Genomic DNA, 17,864 nt, shown 5'->3' with positions numbered 1-17,864 from the left:
ATCCTTTGATAGTAAGTGCTCCTGTATCTGTGGTGTTATTTTTCCAGAATTATTAGCCGTTGTACAGAAATCGAATTTTGATCAATAGACACACCATTAAAATTATTTTTGTGAGGCGTATTCATAAGAGCAAGCGTTCTTAAAAGGAATCAGGTGTCGCTAGAATTCTTACATTACTGCGGGTAACACTGACATATACATATCTTTAGGATCAAGATTAATTGTATTTCAGATAAAAATAAAGGAAATAACGAAAAGATATTGGGTGAACGTTTATATTTTATTATATTCGTTTTACAATGTTTTGATGTTTATAAAGGAAAAAAAAACAGTTTTATTTAATATCCTAATAATGTTTTTTTTTATATATAGAAGGATAGAAATTGAGAATTAGTATGCACACAAAATTTGCATTGCAAACGTGATGCATGCTGGTTAGAACTTTGCAATTTAAATGCAAAGCTTCTGGTATCCTTTTATTTATTTCGGCACGTCAGCGTATTATAAAGGTTATTATTTATACAGTTTTCTATTTATGGTAGGGGTCGCATTTTGACACGTATATCGAATAAGCTTACAACAATATTTATTTAGGCAATATCTGCCGATACAACCTCCTTCGTTCCAATATGAACGCAATCTGTTTTATCGCTATAATTCTCATAACAAATGATGTTTTTTTTTTGTGTAAGTTTCATGATGTATTTGTTGCTGGTGTTTTAAAAAAAAGGAATGTTTGTTTGTGAGTTTTTTATAACATAACTTCTAAATACATGAGCCTTTATTGGTTTATATGTTTTAGAATGCTATCCAACACGTGACGTAGGCTACGGTTATTTCGTAAAATAGAGTACAACTGATAAAGAAAGAGTTTGAACACTTCGAAAATGCCTGCAGATTTTTCTTTTCCTTATATGACACAATGATAATATTGGTTTTCTATAATCAATTATGACAAGTGGCATAAAAAAAAACCTCGACAGAATATCACCCTGCCCTGGCAAAAAATGTGCCTTTTCAGGCACTACATTAATGACTCAAGTTGACCAAAACCACTTTGTTCTAAAGCTTATTATAAGAAATTCTTAATGAAACACAAACATAATACCATCTTCTATAATTCTAGTATAATATTATCACAAAGCTCGTTCATTATAATTTCTCTCACGTTTGCCGCCGCGCGTAGGTCGACCAATCGCAGCACGGCTACGTGTGTTTGTCGCTTTATCTCTCCATAAATAATAATAATATATTATACAATTTAACAGCAAATATTAGTAGTACTAAGTGTTCTTTAAATGTGTTATAATACGTCTGATAGTTAATCCTTTTTTTTAGAAGTGGAGTTATAAAAAAGCCATTAAAACAAGATGCTATTACAAAAATACAGAAAATGAAAATTAGGATTTTGCAACGCTTGGTACAGTCATACGATAGCTCACTAATTTTATTTGTACAGAACCGTCAGTGTTGCAAGTCTCCCTTGACCGATTTCTTATTTATCCCAGTGTTATAAGCTTTAGTTTTCCATCACGGTACAATTTGTACAATCTAGGTAAGGTTGGTATACCTCGTACGTGTTGAAATGCTAGGCATTGCCGATCACCTACTACATACGGGGACGCTGCACGGCGGTTCAGGTTTAGTCAGTAAGAGTTCAGACTCTTACTGAACTGAGAGTTCAGTAAGAGTCTGAACCAACTCCTAGGTAGGGTCAGCCCTACCTAAGAGGTGGGTGTCCAGGAGGATTCCCCCACCTAACCAAAAAAAAGGTAGTTATAACTTCACGTCACCTAGGATACAAGATGGTTTTGCGGAAACCCGCATTGTCGTCAAAGTACAACACTGGGGTAGCTCTAAGTCCTAACGTACATTTGACGACAACCGATAATCGACACTTGCATTGTTCTAGAATGTTCTTCCATCAGTTCAATTCAGTTGTTTGTGTATTCCGATTGGAATGGCTCGGTTTATAGGAATGCCGATGTTCGGCTCGTTACGTTCGATGTATGTGGTATACGCGGTGCACGCGGTATACGCGGTGTACGTGATGTACGCGGTGAATACTGAAAGCTTTGATTTTCAACGGCCGCGCTGTTTTGTGTTGTGGTATAAGTGAGTTATGTTTGTAGTGAAATATATTGCGGAATCAGCGTTGTTCGGTTTTCGATGTTTGGTTATTAGTTTGTGTGTTTTAAGCTATTCTATTTTATTTCTATTCTATTAAAATGGTTATTTTTTTTTTGTAGCGCTTTTAACAAAAAGTATCGCTTCCGCCTTTTTAATATCTTTTTTTTATATGTATGTAATAATTATATACTAATCACTGACATATTCCCATATAGGGAAGTAAGGGGAAGGCTAAAGTATTGATCATCACGCTAACTCACTGCGGGTTGACGATTTCAGATTCCAATATTTCGAATCCATTTCTTCTTACGAATTAATGTTAAAAAAGACTGTCAAAGCTCACGCACGGACTTAATTGTGATCTTAAAACTAATTTTGAAATCGTCTGACGATCCACGTATTCACATCTTTCCAAACATTAACTTCAAACTATTTCTCCACCAAAGAAGTTAGATATGAGCATAAGCGAGCAAGTACAAGTATTAAACGCACATGCTCAACCCCACATACTGTACGTATATTATACTAAGCCCAATATTAAACTATTGAGTGGCAGACGCGTAATGCATTCTCGAGTGTCACTCGAGCACGCTCCGTGCATGCTGAGCGGTGCGCAGTCAGCGGTGTTGAATAGCTTAGTCAACTGTATTGACAGGGCTGATAGGGCGTGGGATCTGCCTTCTAAGTGTAAATGTCACGCTTAATACGGTATTTGACGAGAAAATTAAATTTGGGCGATATGTCGGTGAAGAGTATTGGTGAATATTTCATGATTTTAATAAAAATAAAAAATAAGTGTGGAAATGGAGACAAATGACGTCATATGAGATTTTAAATTATTGTATCATTTTCATCTTCATTGGTTGTTGACGTGGTAAAAAAGCGGCGTATTTTGGAGATTTATCCAACTTTATTTTTTATCATACTCCCCAATAGTTTTGCGTTTAGGTAAATGGATGGCAGGTACTCATTTTAATAATAAACCTGATAAATCTATTACCTAGTTTACTTTATGCTGAAAAAGTAGATTTTAATAAATTGCCCAAAGAGTTATTTAACGTTACTTCGTATTCTGTCTCTAACATTTAAGAATAGTAGTTATACCGACGACAGAAACATTTTAAGACTCTATTTAAAATGTATGTTATATTTAACGCACTAAGATTAATATCCAAAATTCCTTGAATCCTATACGAAGAGGTTCACTGAACATAACTAATTCAGTTAACCAACTCCGACTAAATTATAATCACATTGAACTTAGACATTGTTATCTAAATTGTATTTATTCAAACCAGAGTTAGTCTACAAAGTTTGTAATCTGATTAGAATAGAACTTGATGTTTACATGTGATACTAATCTTATTATAGTGTACTGATTGTGTGACCGATATTTATACATGTCATACGATTGTATGAACACCGGTGAGCTGAGGATGAGAGGCAAAAGATAGTATGAATGGAAAGGCTGCGAAGGTCAAGAGATAGAAGAGAGAGGTTTAAATAAATGGAGGAGGAATATGCTCAGTAGTGGATTATTTAAGGCTGATGGTGATGATGATGAAAATAAAGAAATATACGGCATACCGTTGCGTTATAAAAGGAAAAGCAATTGAAGATGTTCTTCAGACGCTTCAAACCCATAGAATCGCTTCATTTACACTGTCGTCCGCGTATCCTTGACATGCATCTCTTAATGTTCCCACTCGTTATTCTAATACTATTACTAATAGAATCAGTTGTACCATAAAGATCACTCTTATCGCCATTGTGAGTCCTGTCAACTGTAGTCCAACACGTCTGTTGTTTTTAAATTTTGAAAAAAAATACAAGTCCCGCCTTAAGGAATATATTCCTCGTGCGTGTTTCACATACATCCAAGTCACATGCACAACACAACGAGACTCATAGAAGGATTCGTGGGTCATGTTTGTCCTGACCGTATCCGCGTACATCGCGAACAGTCTGTTTGGGGCTGTGTCCTATACGTACTATTCGGGTACCCGTACAGTTAAATGTACCTATGTAACTTTAAGTTACTTCTATTAACTTAACTCATAATTTACCAATTTACAAAAGCCTGTTCCACATAGTAGACGGTTCTATCCTAGCATCTTTCATACAGTTTCCCAACATTGTGGACATCTTTCGCAAAGTTCACCGCTACAAAATGTCAGCCTGACATTTTAATGTATAAATAAAGTACGGAATAAAAATAGAGCATGATACAAAATAGTTTGTTACTTTGTGTGGGAGCAGTTGCAACGTCGTATATTTTTATAGTTTGAATAGTTTATTTGTGAAATGAATGTGGGGTTTTATATTTGCATTTAAGTTTACTGTGTAGAATATAATGATAGGTATGTTATTTATAGTTCCCTACTCAAACGGTATGGAAACTTATTATTGAGGCACCTCTGTCTGTCCGTCTAATCTTTCGTTTGCTATCGGGCTGTATCTCATGAACTATGAAAGCAAGACGTTGCTATTATCATAAATTATACATTTATGTTGACGTAAACAATAGTCTGAACTAAATAATACTTATAATACCGGCACGTTATTTTAATAAAATGAAAACAATTAAAGATATACCACAAATAATTAAATGAACATGTAAACGAAAATTCAGTATTTGAAATGATTTTTTAAATTGAAAATTCGTTTCTGGAATATTCTAATATTTGCATTTATTTTTAAAATTAACATATGTATGTACAAACCTGTGTTACCGATTGTCCCTTTTATTTAAATTGGGGATTTCTAAAAAGGGATAATTGCCGTTTTATGTAAACGTCCTGGCTGTGGCCAGCCTACGGTTGCGCCCTCATCTCTAGCATAATAAATGTGAGCCTAATTAACCTAATTTCCTAGCGTGGGCGATAAACCTGAAAATATACCTAAAAGTTATACCTAACTTTTGATTATCTTTATTAGTCTTTTCTAGGTTTATTATCATCAGTGTTATTCACTTCGTCTACGATTCGAAGCTTTTTTCTTTATCTTGCCCACTGTGTCCTACTGCTGGGCAAAGTCCTCCCCCAAATCCTTCCACAATTCTGTCTTCTGGGCCTCATGGAACCATCACGCGCGTTAAGCATTAAGATTCGAAGCTTAAATTGAAAAACGCCTCGCCTAGTCTGATCGCAGACGAGATGACGTCAGTCTCTGATTACGTACTATCCGATCCATAAGTACCCCACTGCGAAAACAAAGAGGTTGTGAATTGGAATCTGAAGTCGTATTTATTATTTGGAGGGCGTACCTTCTATAGTAATATTTTTGGTTATTTACAACTATTTTTACGGGTACCAAGTACCAAACAAGCTATTATATAAAACGAACATGGTCATTGCATTTTTTCTTTGGAATCAATGTACTGGTATAGATACAATCTAAATAAAACGTAACTCAATATGCCGTTTTTAGCTGTCTTACTTTTAGAGATCATTCTGGTCTAACAATATATTACGAATTATATAATAGTTCAAGTACCATTATTTACTTTCTTAAATTACGTTCCTCCTGCGTCTATGAGGAGAGAAAATTAATTAATCCGACTCATTATTTTTTTGGCTTAGAATAGAACTTGTATTTTAAGGCCATTTTTCCAGTTCCAATTCTCGTTTGGAACTGGATTGGAGCGGGGCAGGGTCGTTAATTGAATTTACACAAAAGTAACTTTTCGAATTGAATAGAGAAAAGGTTTTTTTTTGTGAAAAAACCGAACAGCCTTCAATGTACCTATATTGATTACTTAAAAATACTTTTATAAAGAAGTAGGGCGGACCGAAGTATTTCAAACATTTTGTGACAATTATTTTCAATGTTACTTTTTAGTTTTTACCTACTTGTGATCAAAAATTATACCTGCTGTTTTCATTTTGTATTGGTGAATTTTAAACAAAGTATTCAACTTTAGTCTAATTCTGCTCTTAATAGATCTTAAAATCAGCCTAATCATAAGTTATGATCGCATCATTCGACAATACAAACAGTACCGTTATATGAAACGAACGATCTGGCTCACATTTATAAAGTAAAATAGGGAACGAAATTTAAAAAAAAACACCCTTTACCTTCACAGATTTTATTACGACAACTCATACATCATCATTAACGTCGCATCACAAACGACGATACGAAACTCGTATGAAAGCTCGTCTGAATCATAATAGATCTCGCACCTGCGATGGAGCCTTTATAACTTATTTATGAGACGAATCCTGTCACCATTGCCGTCGCCATCTTGTCTGACGGCGCCCACGAGAGTCCTTCTGCCCGAGTCCGCGGCTATAAGGACCCCAATGTCCTCCATATTGGGAACGTGTGTCAACTATTAATTGAACGGGAAAAGTTTTTTTTGGGAATTAATTAGTAATACGAGCGTTTGTTTGTTACGTGATGTCTTTTGTTTTATGTGTCCTTTTATTGTTATCATTATTATCTGGGATCTCTGTACCTTAAGACTAAGAATCCTCTTTTATTCGCGAGTCAAAACTATCTTGGTACCAGAATTACATAAAGGTTGTGTCATAAGGAAGCACTTGAAATATTCTTACTCGACTGTGTCAGAAGGAGGGTAATGTTTCACTTCTAATTTGTTTATTATCCAAAGCTCTCCTTTTCCTTTAGTTCTTCGTAAACCCCCTATTCGTAGGGTAATTCGTGCCTTTACTTTGACCTCAACTAGTTACATATAAAATTCTGAGTTATAAATTTCAACCATTGTTGCTTCGTTCCAATCCGAGGAACCAGTTGTAAATCTTTCCGGATTTCCTTATAGTAATTTTGACTCACAATTTTCTCTGTTCCGGCTGAACGAAATTGGCTTCTCATGCCAAAAGGATTTGAATGAAAATGGGAAACGTGTATACCGAGTACTTGAACAGCTGAAGTATCGATTTATTACTGAATCATACTGGAATAGATAGGTTGACACTCGAAGACAAAAATAGTTTGATCGATATGTGTGAATACTGCATTAGCATTTGTATTACTTGCTATTTTTAGGATTGGAAGGAAGGGTTGAAACTTATCCTTACTATTTTCTATTATCTTATTTTTGGTCTCGCTGATAGATTGTGATAGATTATTTTTTTGGTAGTTGATTTTTGTTTTGGTTTCGAGACCTTTTTGTATGGAACCGAAAGTGCCCGGAGTCCGGCTCACACATCATCAGATTTACTTTTATAGTCACTACAATAAAAATTTGAGCCTGTATTCCTGCCTTTTAATTGTTTCTTTTCGCAATAAAAGTAGTTTTTATCAAAACTACTGCTACACAGCTTTTTCCTAGTACCTACCGCGGAAAATTGTACATAGTATGTAATTTTACTGTCAACAGATAAATATCTATACAATTTTTTATTACGTGGTAATAAATTATTCTTAGGTTTATAAGTAACTAGCTGTTGCCCGCGACTCCGCCCGCGTGCTTAGAAGATATAAGTTAGGAATTTTTGAACGGAAGCCCTCGAAGTCTCCTATTTTTTTCCCCGATTTTGCCACATTTTCCATTGTATCTTCGCTCCTATTAGTTTCAGCGTGATGGTTTATAGCCTAATGCTATAGAATGGTCTATTCAACACAAAAATATTTTTTCAATTTGGACCAGTAGTTCCTGAGATTAGCGCGTTCAAACAAACAAACTCTTCAGCTTTATATATTAGTATAGATATAGATTATCTGGTAATTTTCAATTATTCAAACTCTGTGTCAATGTCAACTTTATTTATAAAATATACGAGTAAGCTTCTCGAGTACACGCAAATTCAATTTACTTGATGTTTCTTAATAAGACTAGGTCTGTAAATAAGTATTAATGTACGCGTTTCAAGTAGAATACTCTGTTTTCTTTCAAGCTTAATGATGAAATAGAAAACAGATTTCTTTTGTATTTGATGTCCCATCTTTGACATTTATTGAAATTAAATTAACTTTGTATGTTATTTTTGTACATGTTTCTTTTTGAGTAATATTTTTTATGTTATTTTTCTTGTAATATTCATAAATCAAGGTCATGTTTGTATGTTGTCCTTTTATAGCTATGTAATAATAAGGGTTTTAATAGATTTTACCCAAGGACACAACTATGATGTTTCAAATTCAAAATGTAGGTGTGTTTTTTTATTTCATGACGAAACCGAATTGGACTATTTTTTAATATACTACAGTATGGAGTTATGTTTTCATGCGTAATCCGCTAAACCGATTATACAAAATCGCAAATAGCTATTTACTTTATCAAAGTAATATAAATCTGAAGCCTATTGGATTAGTAAAATTCATGTACCGGTCGGAGGCGCGACATTGAGTCATAAAATTGACAAAAAAAAATGCAAATAATCTCATTGCCCATCAAATTTGTGACCGCACAAACCATTTACCAAAATTTTCCCATGACATCCACGAGTGACGTCACAGCTAAAAGCTAACCCAATATAGTTACATTAGAGTTCCGAACAACAGTTATAGTTGTCTCAACTTACAAAAGTTTTAACACGTAAAAGTCCTTTTAGATGCTTTCAGCTTTTCAGTGGCCGTAAAAGATGCTTTCACGAACAAAGGAAAGAATTTAAAGGTCAGACGGACGGTTTAATGGTAGTTTTGTTTTCAGCGTGTTGTTCGCAATGTGATGAAGAATTTGATTTAGAATTCCTTTTTATTGAATGAAAAAGATACAGTTTTTTTTTATTTAGGCTACAGTGATGAACTGCTTGACTATGACCTCCCAAAGTCCTACCATGATTATCTGTCCTGAGCCACCCGGAACCATGGTTATGAAACATGATTCCATTATTAAATAGATATTCATCTTTCGTCAACGGTTAATAAGGTTCAGTTTACTTACTTGTCTCAACTAGCCGTTCTTCTAGTTTCATAACTACCTTGTTTAAGCTGTGTTTTGAATTCTGGTCCTAGGTGTCGAGATACACTTCAAGTAGATTTAGTTTGAAACTCAATCTCACTGTGGCTTTACATGTTACCTGTTTTACAACTCAAAAGGGTCAACTTGGCTTCAACTCAACCCAAGGGACTTCATGTGGTAGGAAAGTCAATGTTTTAAACATAGAAGTGGACTTGTACATTGACGACCAATACTATAGTGGTAATGTAACAATGTCTTTACATATAGTCAGTGTCTTTGTACAAAATATTTTTTAAATAGTGATTGCTAAATTTTTGAGTTTGGCGTCGCGTTTGCCATTTTTGTTATCATTGTGTCGCGCCAGACTCATACGCAGAACAAGTATTGGTGCAAGACACAAATGCTTTTCCTACATGGAGATCGAATACGCGCCACGTCGCGCCCTGTGGGTTTGGTACGGTGGCTCAACCAATCGGCTATCCGTATAGTCAACTATAGAATTAAGATATGCTGCTGTTCATCATCGTTCTGGCAACCTGGTATCAGCCAGTGTCTGGTACCAGTTTAACTATATCTAAACTAATTCCGCACATCATGACAAATCAAAACTTTGTATATTTGCAAAACACCTGTATATGAGTCCGCCTTGACCGCTCCCGGTATATTTGCAACGCCTTGACCTACTTTCCCACTCTCTCTATACATACATACATACATACATACAACGCTACAGAAACAGTATTCAGCGTTAATGAATGGGAACCAGCTGTACAGAGCCTCGTTATACCCTCGCATACGGACATCCGGACGTCCGGATCAATTCGGATTAAATGTAGCCTACGGACTTATGCGGTTGTGGGATTCTGTTCCGGTTTCAGGAATTGATCGGTTACTGTTTTAAGTTGTGTTATAATTTGGATTGCGGTTTCGAGTCGAATAAGCATCAGCTTAATTAAATATTGGAGCAGGTTTGCAAGAATTTTGGTCCTGTTGTGTAGTTTTTCGGCTACAAAGGCACGGTGTATGTTCATTATTAAGGAATCTAAGAGAGTAAGGTCAAGTCTTTTTATTTCAGGTAAAATTTTATGTAAAGGCCAGGCTGCTAAGGGGTTTAAAATGTTTTAAATAGATGATTCTTTTAAAGGTATTGTGCGTGTATCTGTGTTCTATTACCTCAATATATCTGTTTATAGGTATATAATATTATCTGTTAATAATATCTGTAATAAAGACACTTAAGACATTACGTAGATATTACGTACTAAAAAATCATTTCTAGTCCTTTGGCTGTAGATTTTCCTAACCTATTTCTAAATAATCATATCTAAGCGTATGTTTACTTTTACACAACTGCATTACAAAGGACTTCATTTTAGCTCATCTTTTATACATTGAAACAATAACAGTTCATAGAGATGCATTATTGATGAGCATTGAATATAACATCACGAATCGAAAGCTTTCATATAAACAATGCGAGCGAAATGTATAAATCGTATTGTCGTTGTGACCTACATTCCATAGTTGTATATGAGGTTAACCCGTATACACATTTATATAAAATATTGGAATGATTGTCGGTTCACGAAAACTATTTTGTGGTCTTTATGAACTGAATGATTTTTGATGGTATTTTGTTTTTACAATTCGTTTCTAAGTGTGTCAGATTTAGATATCCAAGTATTGGGAAACCTGATAGTAAATATTTGAATTTAATTTGGAAATAGTTTAGGTAAATCCAGTATTTTTAACAAACGTCGATACGTAATTCAAAATCCTTCTCCAGGTGCATCAAAACATCGTTCCACGACTTTAGCTATACCAGAATATGAAATAGATCTTGAAACCGCTGAGGAAATTTAAAAACCTGAACACGTTTACAAAGTCGAATTTTGAACAAAATATACTTATTCTATATTTCCCTTCCTTCATAATATATGTATATGTATTGTATATGTATCTGTGTAACCTATATCTGTCTTTGTCTATCGCATAGCTAATTGTATGTTCTTTCCCCTTTACACGCTATTCTGGAACAGAAAAATAAGACTGTAAGTATGAGTCAGTTTCGCATGTAGTTCTATCATCTTGTTGAAGCTTTGATCATTCCTCTATTGAGGATATTTCTATGTTCCTTTATATCTCATCAGTAATTTGATTTCATTCGTACTTTTGTATCATTTGTGGTTACTGTTTCTTGCTTTTGTTTCGTAACGTTTGTTCGTATAAGATGGCTTCTACTGTAAAAAGTTTTTGTGTATTCTTTGTTTAGAATTACCGGAAAAAAATATACTCATAGAATATTTCTTGTTGGAATAGGCGAAAGGCTTGCCTACTTCTTTGCCGGTTAGCTTAATCTATTTCTTATTATTTTTCTTTTTCATCTTACGGATATAGGTATCATTCGTTTAGTAGTATCTTCGTATAACCATCACATTACCTACAAACATCGATTCTACAGCTAACCCTACCAAAACATTACTATACATTGTCCAAAATATCCACATCACACAATACGAACACGTGTACCCAATTCGTTAAAACTTTTTTGGTCCTCTCATCCCCGAGCTGAACAATTCCGGGACATCTATTCTCGGTCCACCTGCCCCTGTCCTATTGTCCTGTGTCATTGTTTCGTATCAATCAATACGGATTTGGTCCGTGTGAACTGTTACACCGTTGTTCTTTCAGCACATATTGAAAATGGGTTTTTTGTTAGCGTGGTCGGCATGGCAACACCGCATTTTTTTTTTTGGTTGAACGTAGCTTTATTGGGAAACTTTTAATGGTAACGGTAGCGAGGTATTTAGGGCTATTCAATCTTCAACAGTTATTATTAATAGATATGATAATTTTTTTTTTCATAAATTAAGACAGACCGTATCGAATAGCACCAGTTGATTGATATCGCTTTGAAATAAACTATTGATGAACAACATTATTCATTAGCGTAGCGAGATGTATCACAAAGTACAAAAATGAACTTAATCGCATTAAAAATAAGGTTGATTTATAATTAAAGTGATAATTAAAATGTAGCTATACACCGATATTGCGTGGGTGTGTTATCAACAGTCAGGTTAGATAAGAGACAATAGCTTATATCTCATACATTTACATGTCTATTGATCCAGGTACGGGATTACATCTCCGATCCCATTCATCATTCCCAAAGGTAATCTGTGAATGGTTTCGGACACTCATTTATCTGGTCCTCTGGTCCGGCTCTATCGGGTACTAATGAATTATTCCGCGTGACAAGAAACTTTTTTATATCGTTACTGTTTTTTTTTTATTCTAATACATAGAATTTTATTAGTCATTTAATGTATGAAACAAATTGATAAAGTATTTAATCAAATATTCAGCAGTCGCGCGCACGCATCGGAGTCGCGCGCACGCATCGCTTTGTGACGGGTGTGTGATCGGTACCGTCAATATGTCGAGTACGTTAAAGTGCAGTGTTTGTAACATTGTGATAGACGAGTTGCTCTCGTATATACAAAATAAAATATCGGTGATAGACGAAATTACATTAATGAGAATATGTACAACGTCTTTCTCAAGCGAAGAAATACAGAAATCAAAATCGCTGTTGTTTGATTCTCTGTCAACGGATGTACGTAAAATATCTAGAAAACGTAAAGGAAAGGAAGTTAGAGATTTGGAAGACATCATTAGTCTTTTCAAAGTAACAGATCCTGATGCAATTCCAATATTTGTGGCGAGGCAATTAGAAAAATTGCCGCCTATTACATTTGATCATCTTGATTGTACGAAACTTCTCAAGGATTTGCTGCTCGTAAAAGAGGAAATTGAGCAAGTTAAGACGACATATGCTTCGGTCAAGCAGCTTGAAGACCTAAGAAACGAAGTTATCGGATTAAAAAACGACAGAATAATGTATACCCCAGCACAATACATTAATAACAAAAGTGGCGCATGGTTTGATAATAATGAAGCTAATGCTATTAATGACTCAACGATAGAAGTAAATAGTGTGTGTGATAAATTACAAAAAGAGGAACTTGTTGCAAACAGTAAGTTGCAGAATAATTCCAATTGTAGGTATCCGAAAATAAGCGACAAAGAAATCGTGAACTGCGTTAACGAGGAGCCGAGTGTCGTAGTGACTCATCGTGATATGCAAAAATCGCCTCGGACGCCGCCGCCGCTCGCGCCGGTAACTGAGAACAAAACTAAACAACAAAAGGACGATCAGCTGACTGTGTTGATAACGAGTGCGCCCGTATCACCTAATGCAGCGGAATCGGAATGCGAGTCGCGAAATAATACTGAGTGGAGAACTATATCTTACAAGAAAAGATCGAATTATAGGTATGCAGGCAAAGCGGGAACTGCGCGTGACGTTCAAGGAAGTTTCAAGGCGGCTGAAAGGAAAGTTCCTATTTTCATTTCTAATGTCCATAAAGATACGATGGCTAAGGACATAGTGTCTTACATACAAAGTAAAACACAGGATGTTGTATCATTAGAAAAGATAAACACTAAGAAACAAAAAGAACACAACGCATACAAGTTCTTTGTATCAGAAAGTAAATTATCTTTATTCTTAGATGAAAATATATGGCCTGAAGGCATTATATTTAGGCGTTTCGTGCATTTTAAAAGCAAATATGTAAGAGATATGTCAACAAAAACGGCCACAAATCAAACATATAATGCATAGCACCTTTACGTTAACTAGTTTTAACTGTAAAAACGTTAAACGTTCCGTCGATAACATACGAGAAATGTGCCGTTTTTCTGATATCATTGCGCTTCAGGAGACGTGGCTGTTACCGGATGAGATCCAGTACCTGAGCACTATTGACAGAAAATTTAGTTCAACTGGTACTTCTGCCGTTGACACAGCAGCTGGCTTGCTGCGTGGCCGCCCGTACGGAGGTGTTGCGCTGTTATGGCGCAGTGACGTGTTTCAAAACGTATCTGTTATACAGTGTAATAATCCGCGCGTGTGTGCCATTAAAATCGTTACAAACGACAGACCTATTGTGGTAATTAGTGTCTACATGCCCACAGACTCGCCGGATAACCTGTCGGACTTTACGGACTGTCTGGGTACGGTGAGTGCTTTAATGGATGACTGTATGATAGAATCTGTATATGTGATGGGTGATTTTAATGCCCACCCTAATGAATTGTTTTTTAGAGAACTCTCTGCTTTTACTAGTGAGCAAAATTTGTTATGTATTGATGTTGAAAGGTTGGGTATAAATAGTGATACTTATACATTTGTGAGTGAGGCGCATGGATCCAGGAGATGGTTGGATCATTGTTTGATTACACAGGCTACTGTGCCGACTATTAATAATGTATACGTGAAATATGATGTGCTATGGTCTGACCACTTTCCCCTCATACTAGAATGTAATTTTAACCTTTTAACACCAAAGGTATGTCATAAGTCAGTAACAGTAAATAATGCAGTATGGGGAGAGAGAAGTCCGGAGCAGATTGATTCCTATCGCAGTGTCTGTCATGAAAACTTGCGTTTAATTGATTTTCCATCGGAGTTTAGACATTGTTGTGATAGTTTTTGTAACAATATTTCTCATAAACCGGTCATTGACCGATTATATCGTAATATTGTAACGGCCCTCACAGATGCGGCAATATTAAGTAAACAAAGTAGGAAACAAAAAAAATGTGTATTAATAGGGTGGAATAGGCATGTCAGAGATGCTCACAGGGAGGCCAGGTTAAACTTTCAGTGCTGGGTCTTAAGTGGAAAACCGTATTGTGGTCGTGAATATGAAAAAATGTGTGCTAGTAGGAAGATATTCAAATCCCGTTTAAAATGGTGCCAAAATAATCAGCACCAAATAAAAATGGATATCATTGCCGATAAACATGCATCGAAAGATTTTCGTGGCTTCTGGAAATCCACAAGTAAATTGAATAGTGGGCCTGGTCTGCCTGTGAGTGTCAATGGCTGCAGTGATACGAGAGATATTGCTAATTTATTCAAGGATCACTTCTATGTGCGTTCACAGTTGGGACCATCGGGGGAGATGCTCAATGCTGAGAAACCTGAAGGAAAGGTGGGCTTACGTTTTAGGGCCAAGGACGTGGAGAACGTGATCAGACACATGTCGCGAGGTAAGTCCCCTGGCCATGATGGTCTGAGCATTGAGCACCTTCAGTACGGTGGTGCTCATATTTCGCGAGTGTTATCACTATTCTGTAACCTTTGTATGAGTCATAGTTATTTACCACCCGATTTAATAAAAACCATAGTGATACCAGTTGTTAAAAATAAATCTGGGGACATGTCGGATCTGGGCAACTATAGGCCGATATCCTTGGCCACCATTATAGCTAAAGTACTTGATAGATTGCTTGAGATACAGTTAAATAAACATCTTCAAATACATGACAATCAGTTTGGGTTTAGGCCCAAACTCTCAACCGAATGTGCAATTATGTGTCTCAAGCAAACTGTCAGATATTATACAGATCGGGGAACGCCAATATATGCGTGTTTTTTAGACCTTTCTAAGGCTTTTGACCTGGTTTCCTACGACATACTCTGGAAAAAGTTAAAAGAGGAGAATACGCCTCCAGAAGTCATAAATATCTTTAGGTATTGGTATGGAAACCAGGTCAACAATGTAAGGTGGGCAGGGCAACTGTCTGATTCGTATAAAATGGAGTGTGGTGTGAGGCAGGGAGGGTTGACCTCTCCTGTACTCTTTAATTTATATATTAATGCACTGATTGTCACGCTCAGCAACGAACATGTCGGATGCCATATTGATGACGTATGCGTCAATAATCTCAGCTATGCTGACGATATGGTGCTGTTGAGCGCCTCAGTCTGTGGTCTAAGGAGGCTGCTTTGTTTATGTGAGGGGTATGCACAAACCCATGGACTTAAATATAATGAAAAAAAGAGCCAGGTTATGGTCTTTAAATCCGGAACTAAATATCCCACCAATATTCCCCCGCTAAAAATAAATGGAACCTCCTTAGAAAGAGTAGATAGTTTTAAATACCTAGGTCATGTGGTTGCCTCAGATTTACGTGACGACATGGACATGGAACGGGAACGAAGGGCTTTATCGGTAAGAGCTAATATGGTATCTCGTAGGTTTGTACGTTGCTCCACTGGTGCTAAAACAACCTTGTTTAGAGCGTATTGCACAACATTCTACACGTGCAGCCTATGGATTACATATACTCGAAGATCGTACGAATCCCTTCGGATCCAGTATAATAATGCGTTCAGGATGCTGTTGGGGTTGCCGCGTTATTGTAGTGCCTCCGGCATGTTCGCGGACGCGCATGTTGACGGTTTTAGCGCGATAATGCGAAAACGCATCGCTTCAATGGTCAGCAGAGTACGCGCCAGCACCAACAGCATCCTGAACATGATAGCTTATAGGGTAGATTCCCCGTACATGAATAATGTTATAAGACTTCATGTCTAATCTATTCTGTATGTTGCTGTATTTTTATATGTTTATATTGTGATTGTGACTTACTAACCATATTATTCATGTATTACTAACAAGTGGATTATGTTATCTTAATAAATAAATTAAATTAAATTAAATTAAATTAAATTAATCAATTTCAGTATACTAGTAGTATTACGGCAGTTTCGTAACGATTTTCTCATTTTAGATCGTCACGTAACGTCATGTGACGAAATTGCCAATTTCTTTTTAATGTAATTAAATAGCGAGCGAAAATTTCTTACTTAACTAGTGTGATAACAGCGTGATAAAATAAGTAAATGGATTTTGGTCCTTCGTGTTTTCCCTTAAGCTTTTTCCTTAGGTTCTTTAGGCTCCCAAATATAATGACATGTTTGTATTAAAGTATTCTTAGTTTGTTTGGATGCCGTGGTCCGGTTAGTGAGACAATTCAATCGCTTCAATTTTTTGTGCAATTTCCGTCTAATATCTGTGTAACCTAGAACAATGATTTATATAATGTCACAATATTCAATCATAGCTGTAGCCAACATCTCTCATGAAGTTCATAATCTGATTGCAGTATTTCAAAAAGAAAGAAAGAAACAATTTACAGCAACAGCTAGTTACATAATTTTTAATATAACATAGCTATTTAAATTTTCCTTTAATTACTTAATTATTCAGCGTTTCCGTTAACAACAATAAATTGTGTGCGAAGTTGACCCAGTTCACGGAGGACTCCGTTTTCCCCCTTTCTGCGTCGTCGAGGTGCTAATGTGAAATTTAATTTATATTATAGCTTTTGTTGTTCACTGTTCCGCATAGCGGTATTACGTTGAAGTTTGATTTTGGTATACGGGACGTATTTACATAATTGCATTGTGACGTCAAATTTGTTGATTGTTGAATTTGTATGTATCGGTCCTTGGAGTCGCATTCGTTTGCTGTTTGGGTAAAAGGACCTGGGGATCTAGTTGCAGTTATTTCAGCTGTGGAAGTGAGTGCACTACACGGCTTAAAGCGACGTCTTCCACATCTGTAGTAGTAGGATAGTTAATAGTATTCGGCCCCAAAATCTAAATACTTATATTTGCCTTTATTAATTATATCTACGTTTTGATTGATGTTTATTTATTTTGATATATAATTTTCTGTTTGCATAAAACATTGTATTCTGTTTTCGACCACATTACGCAATGCTTCATTATATTTCAAAATAAGAGGCATAAACTACGCGAGTAATCGAAATAAAATCCAATCTCTATACATTTCAGCGATTTCTATTGACGCTTACATTTCTAGTGTCACTGGTTTAGAGGAACTGAACTTATTACTAAACTTGACATTTTGTATACAGTATGATACGTATGTAGTTGTTGGGTCTACATTATACAGTAACATTACTTTGATAATTCACT

The 17,864-nt window shown here is 35.8% G+C and overlaps 2 protein-coding genes across 7 annotated transcripts in view; both read left to right on the top strand.

Moving 5' to 3' along the window:
• The window catches only part of LOC113501673 (synapse-associated protein of 47 kDa), a 78,727-nt gene that overhangs the window by 43,191 nt on the left and 17,672 nt on the right, over nt 1-17,864 (top strand). For 4 of the 6 annotated variants that reach the window (XM_026882857.1, XM_026882859.1, XM_026882856.1 and 1 more), the window contains one exon: nt 11,041-11,052. The exons of the other annotated variants lie outside the window; for them this stretch is intronic. In XM_026882857.1, coding sequence (XP_026738658.1) covers nt 11,041-11,052 — 12 coding nt within the window. The remainder of the gene's footprint in view (nt 1-11,040; nt 11,053-17,864) is intronic. 6 annotated transcript variants of the gene reach the window in all.
• LOC113501674 lies at nt 12,373-15,938 on the top strand. The gene is made up of 2 exons (XM_026882862.1): nt 12,373-14,088; nt 15,019-15,938. The coding sequence occupies exon 1, from the start codon at nt 12,441-12,443 to the stop codon at nt 13,689-13,691; it is 1,251 nt and encodes a 416-aa protein (XP_026738663.1). The 5' UTR covers nt 12,373-12,440; the 3' UTR covers nt 13,692-14,088; nt 15,019-15,938.

This window comes from Trichoplusia ni, chromosome 16, assembly GCF_003590095.1.
Source record: "Trichoplusia ni isolate ovarian cell line Hi5 chromosome 16, tn1, whole genome shotgun sequence".
In the NCBI taxonomy this organism is placed as follows: Eukaryota; Metazoa; Arthropoda; class Insecta; order Lepidoptera; family Noctuidae; genus Trichoplusia; species Trichoplusia ni.
The sequence above is the reverse complement of the archived record's forward strand: the minus strand, read 5'-3'. Positions and strand labels throughout refer to the sequence as shown.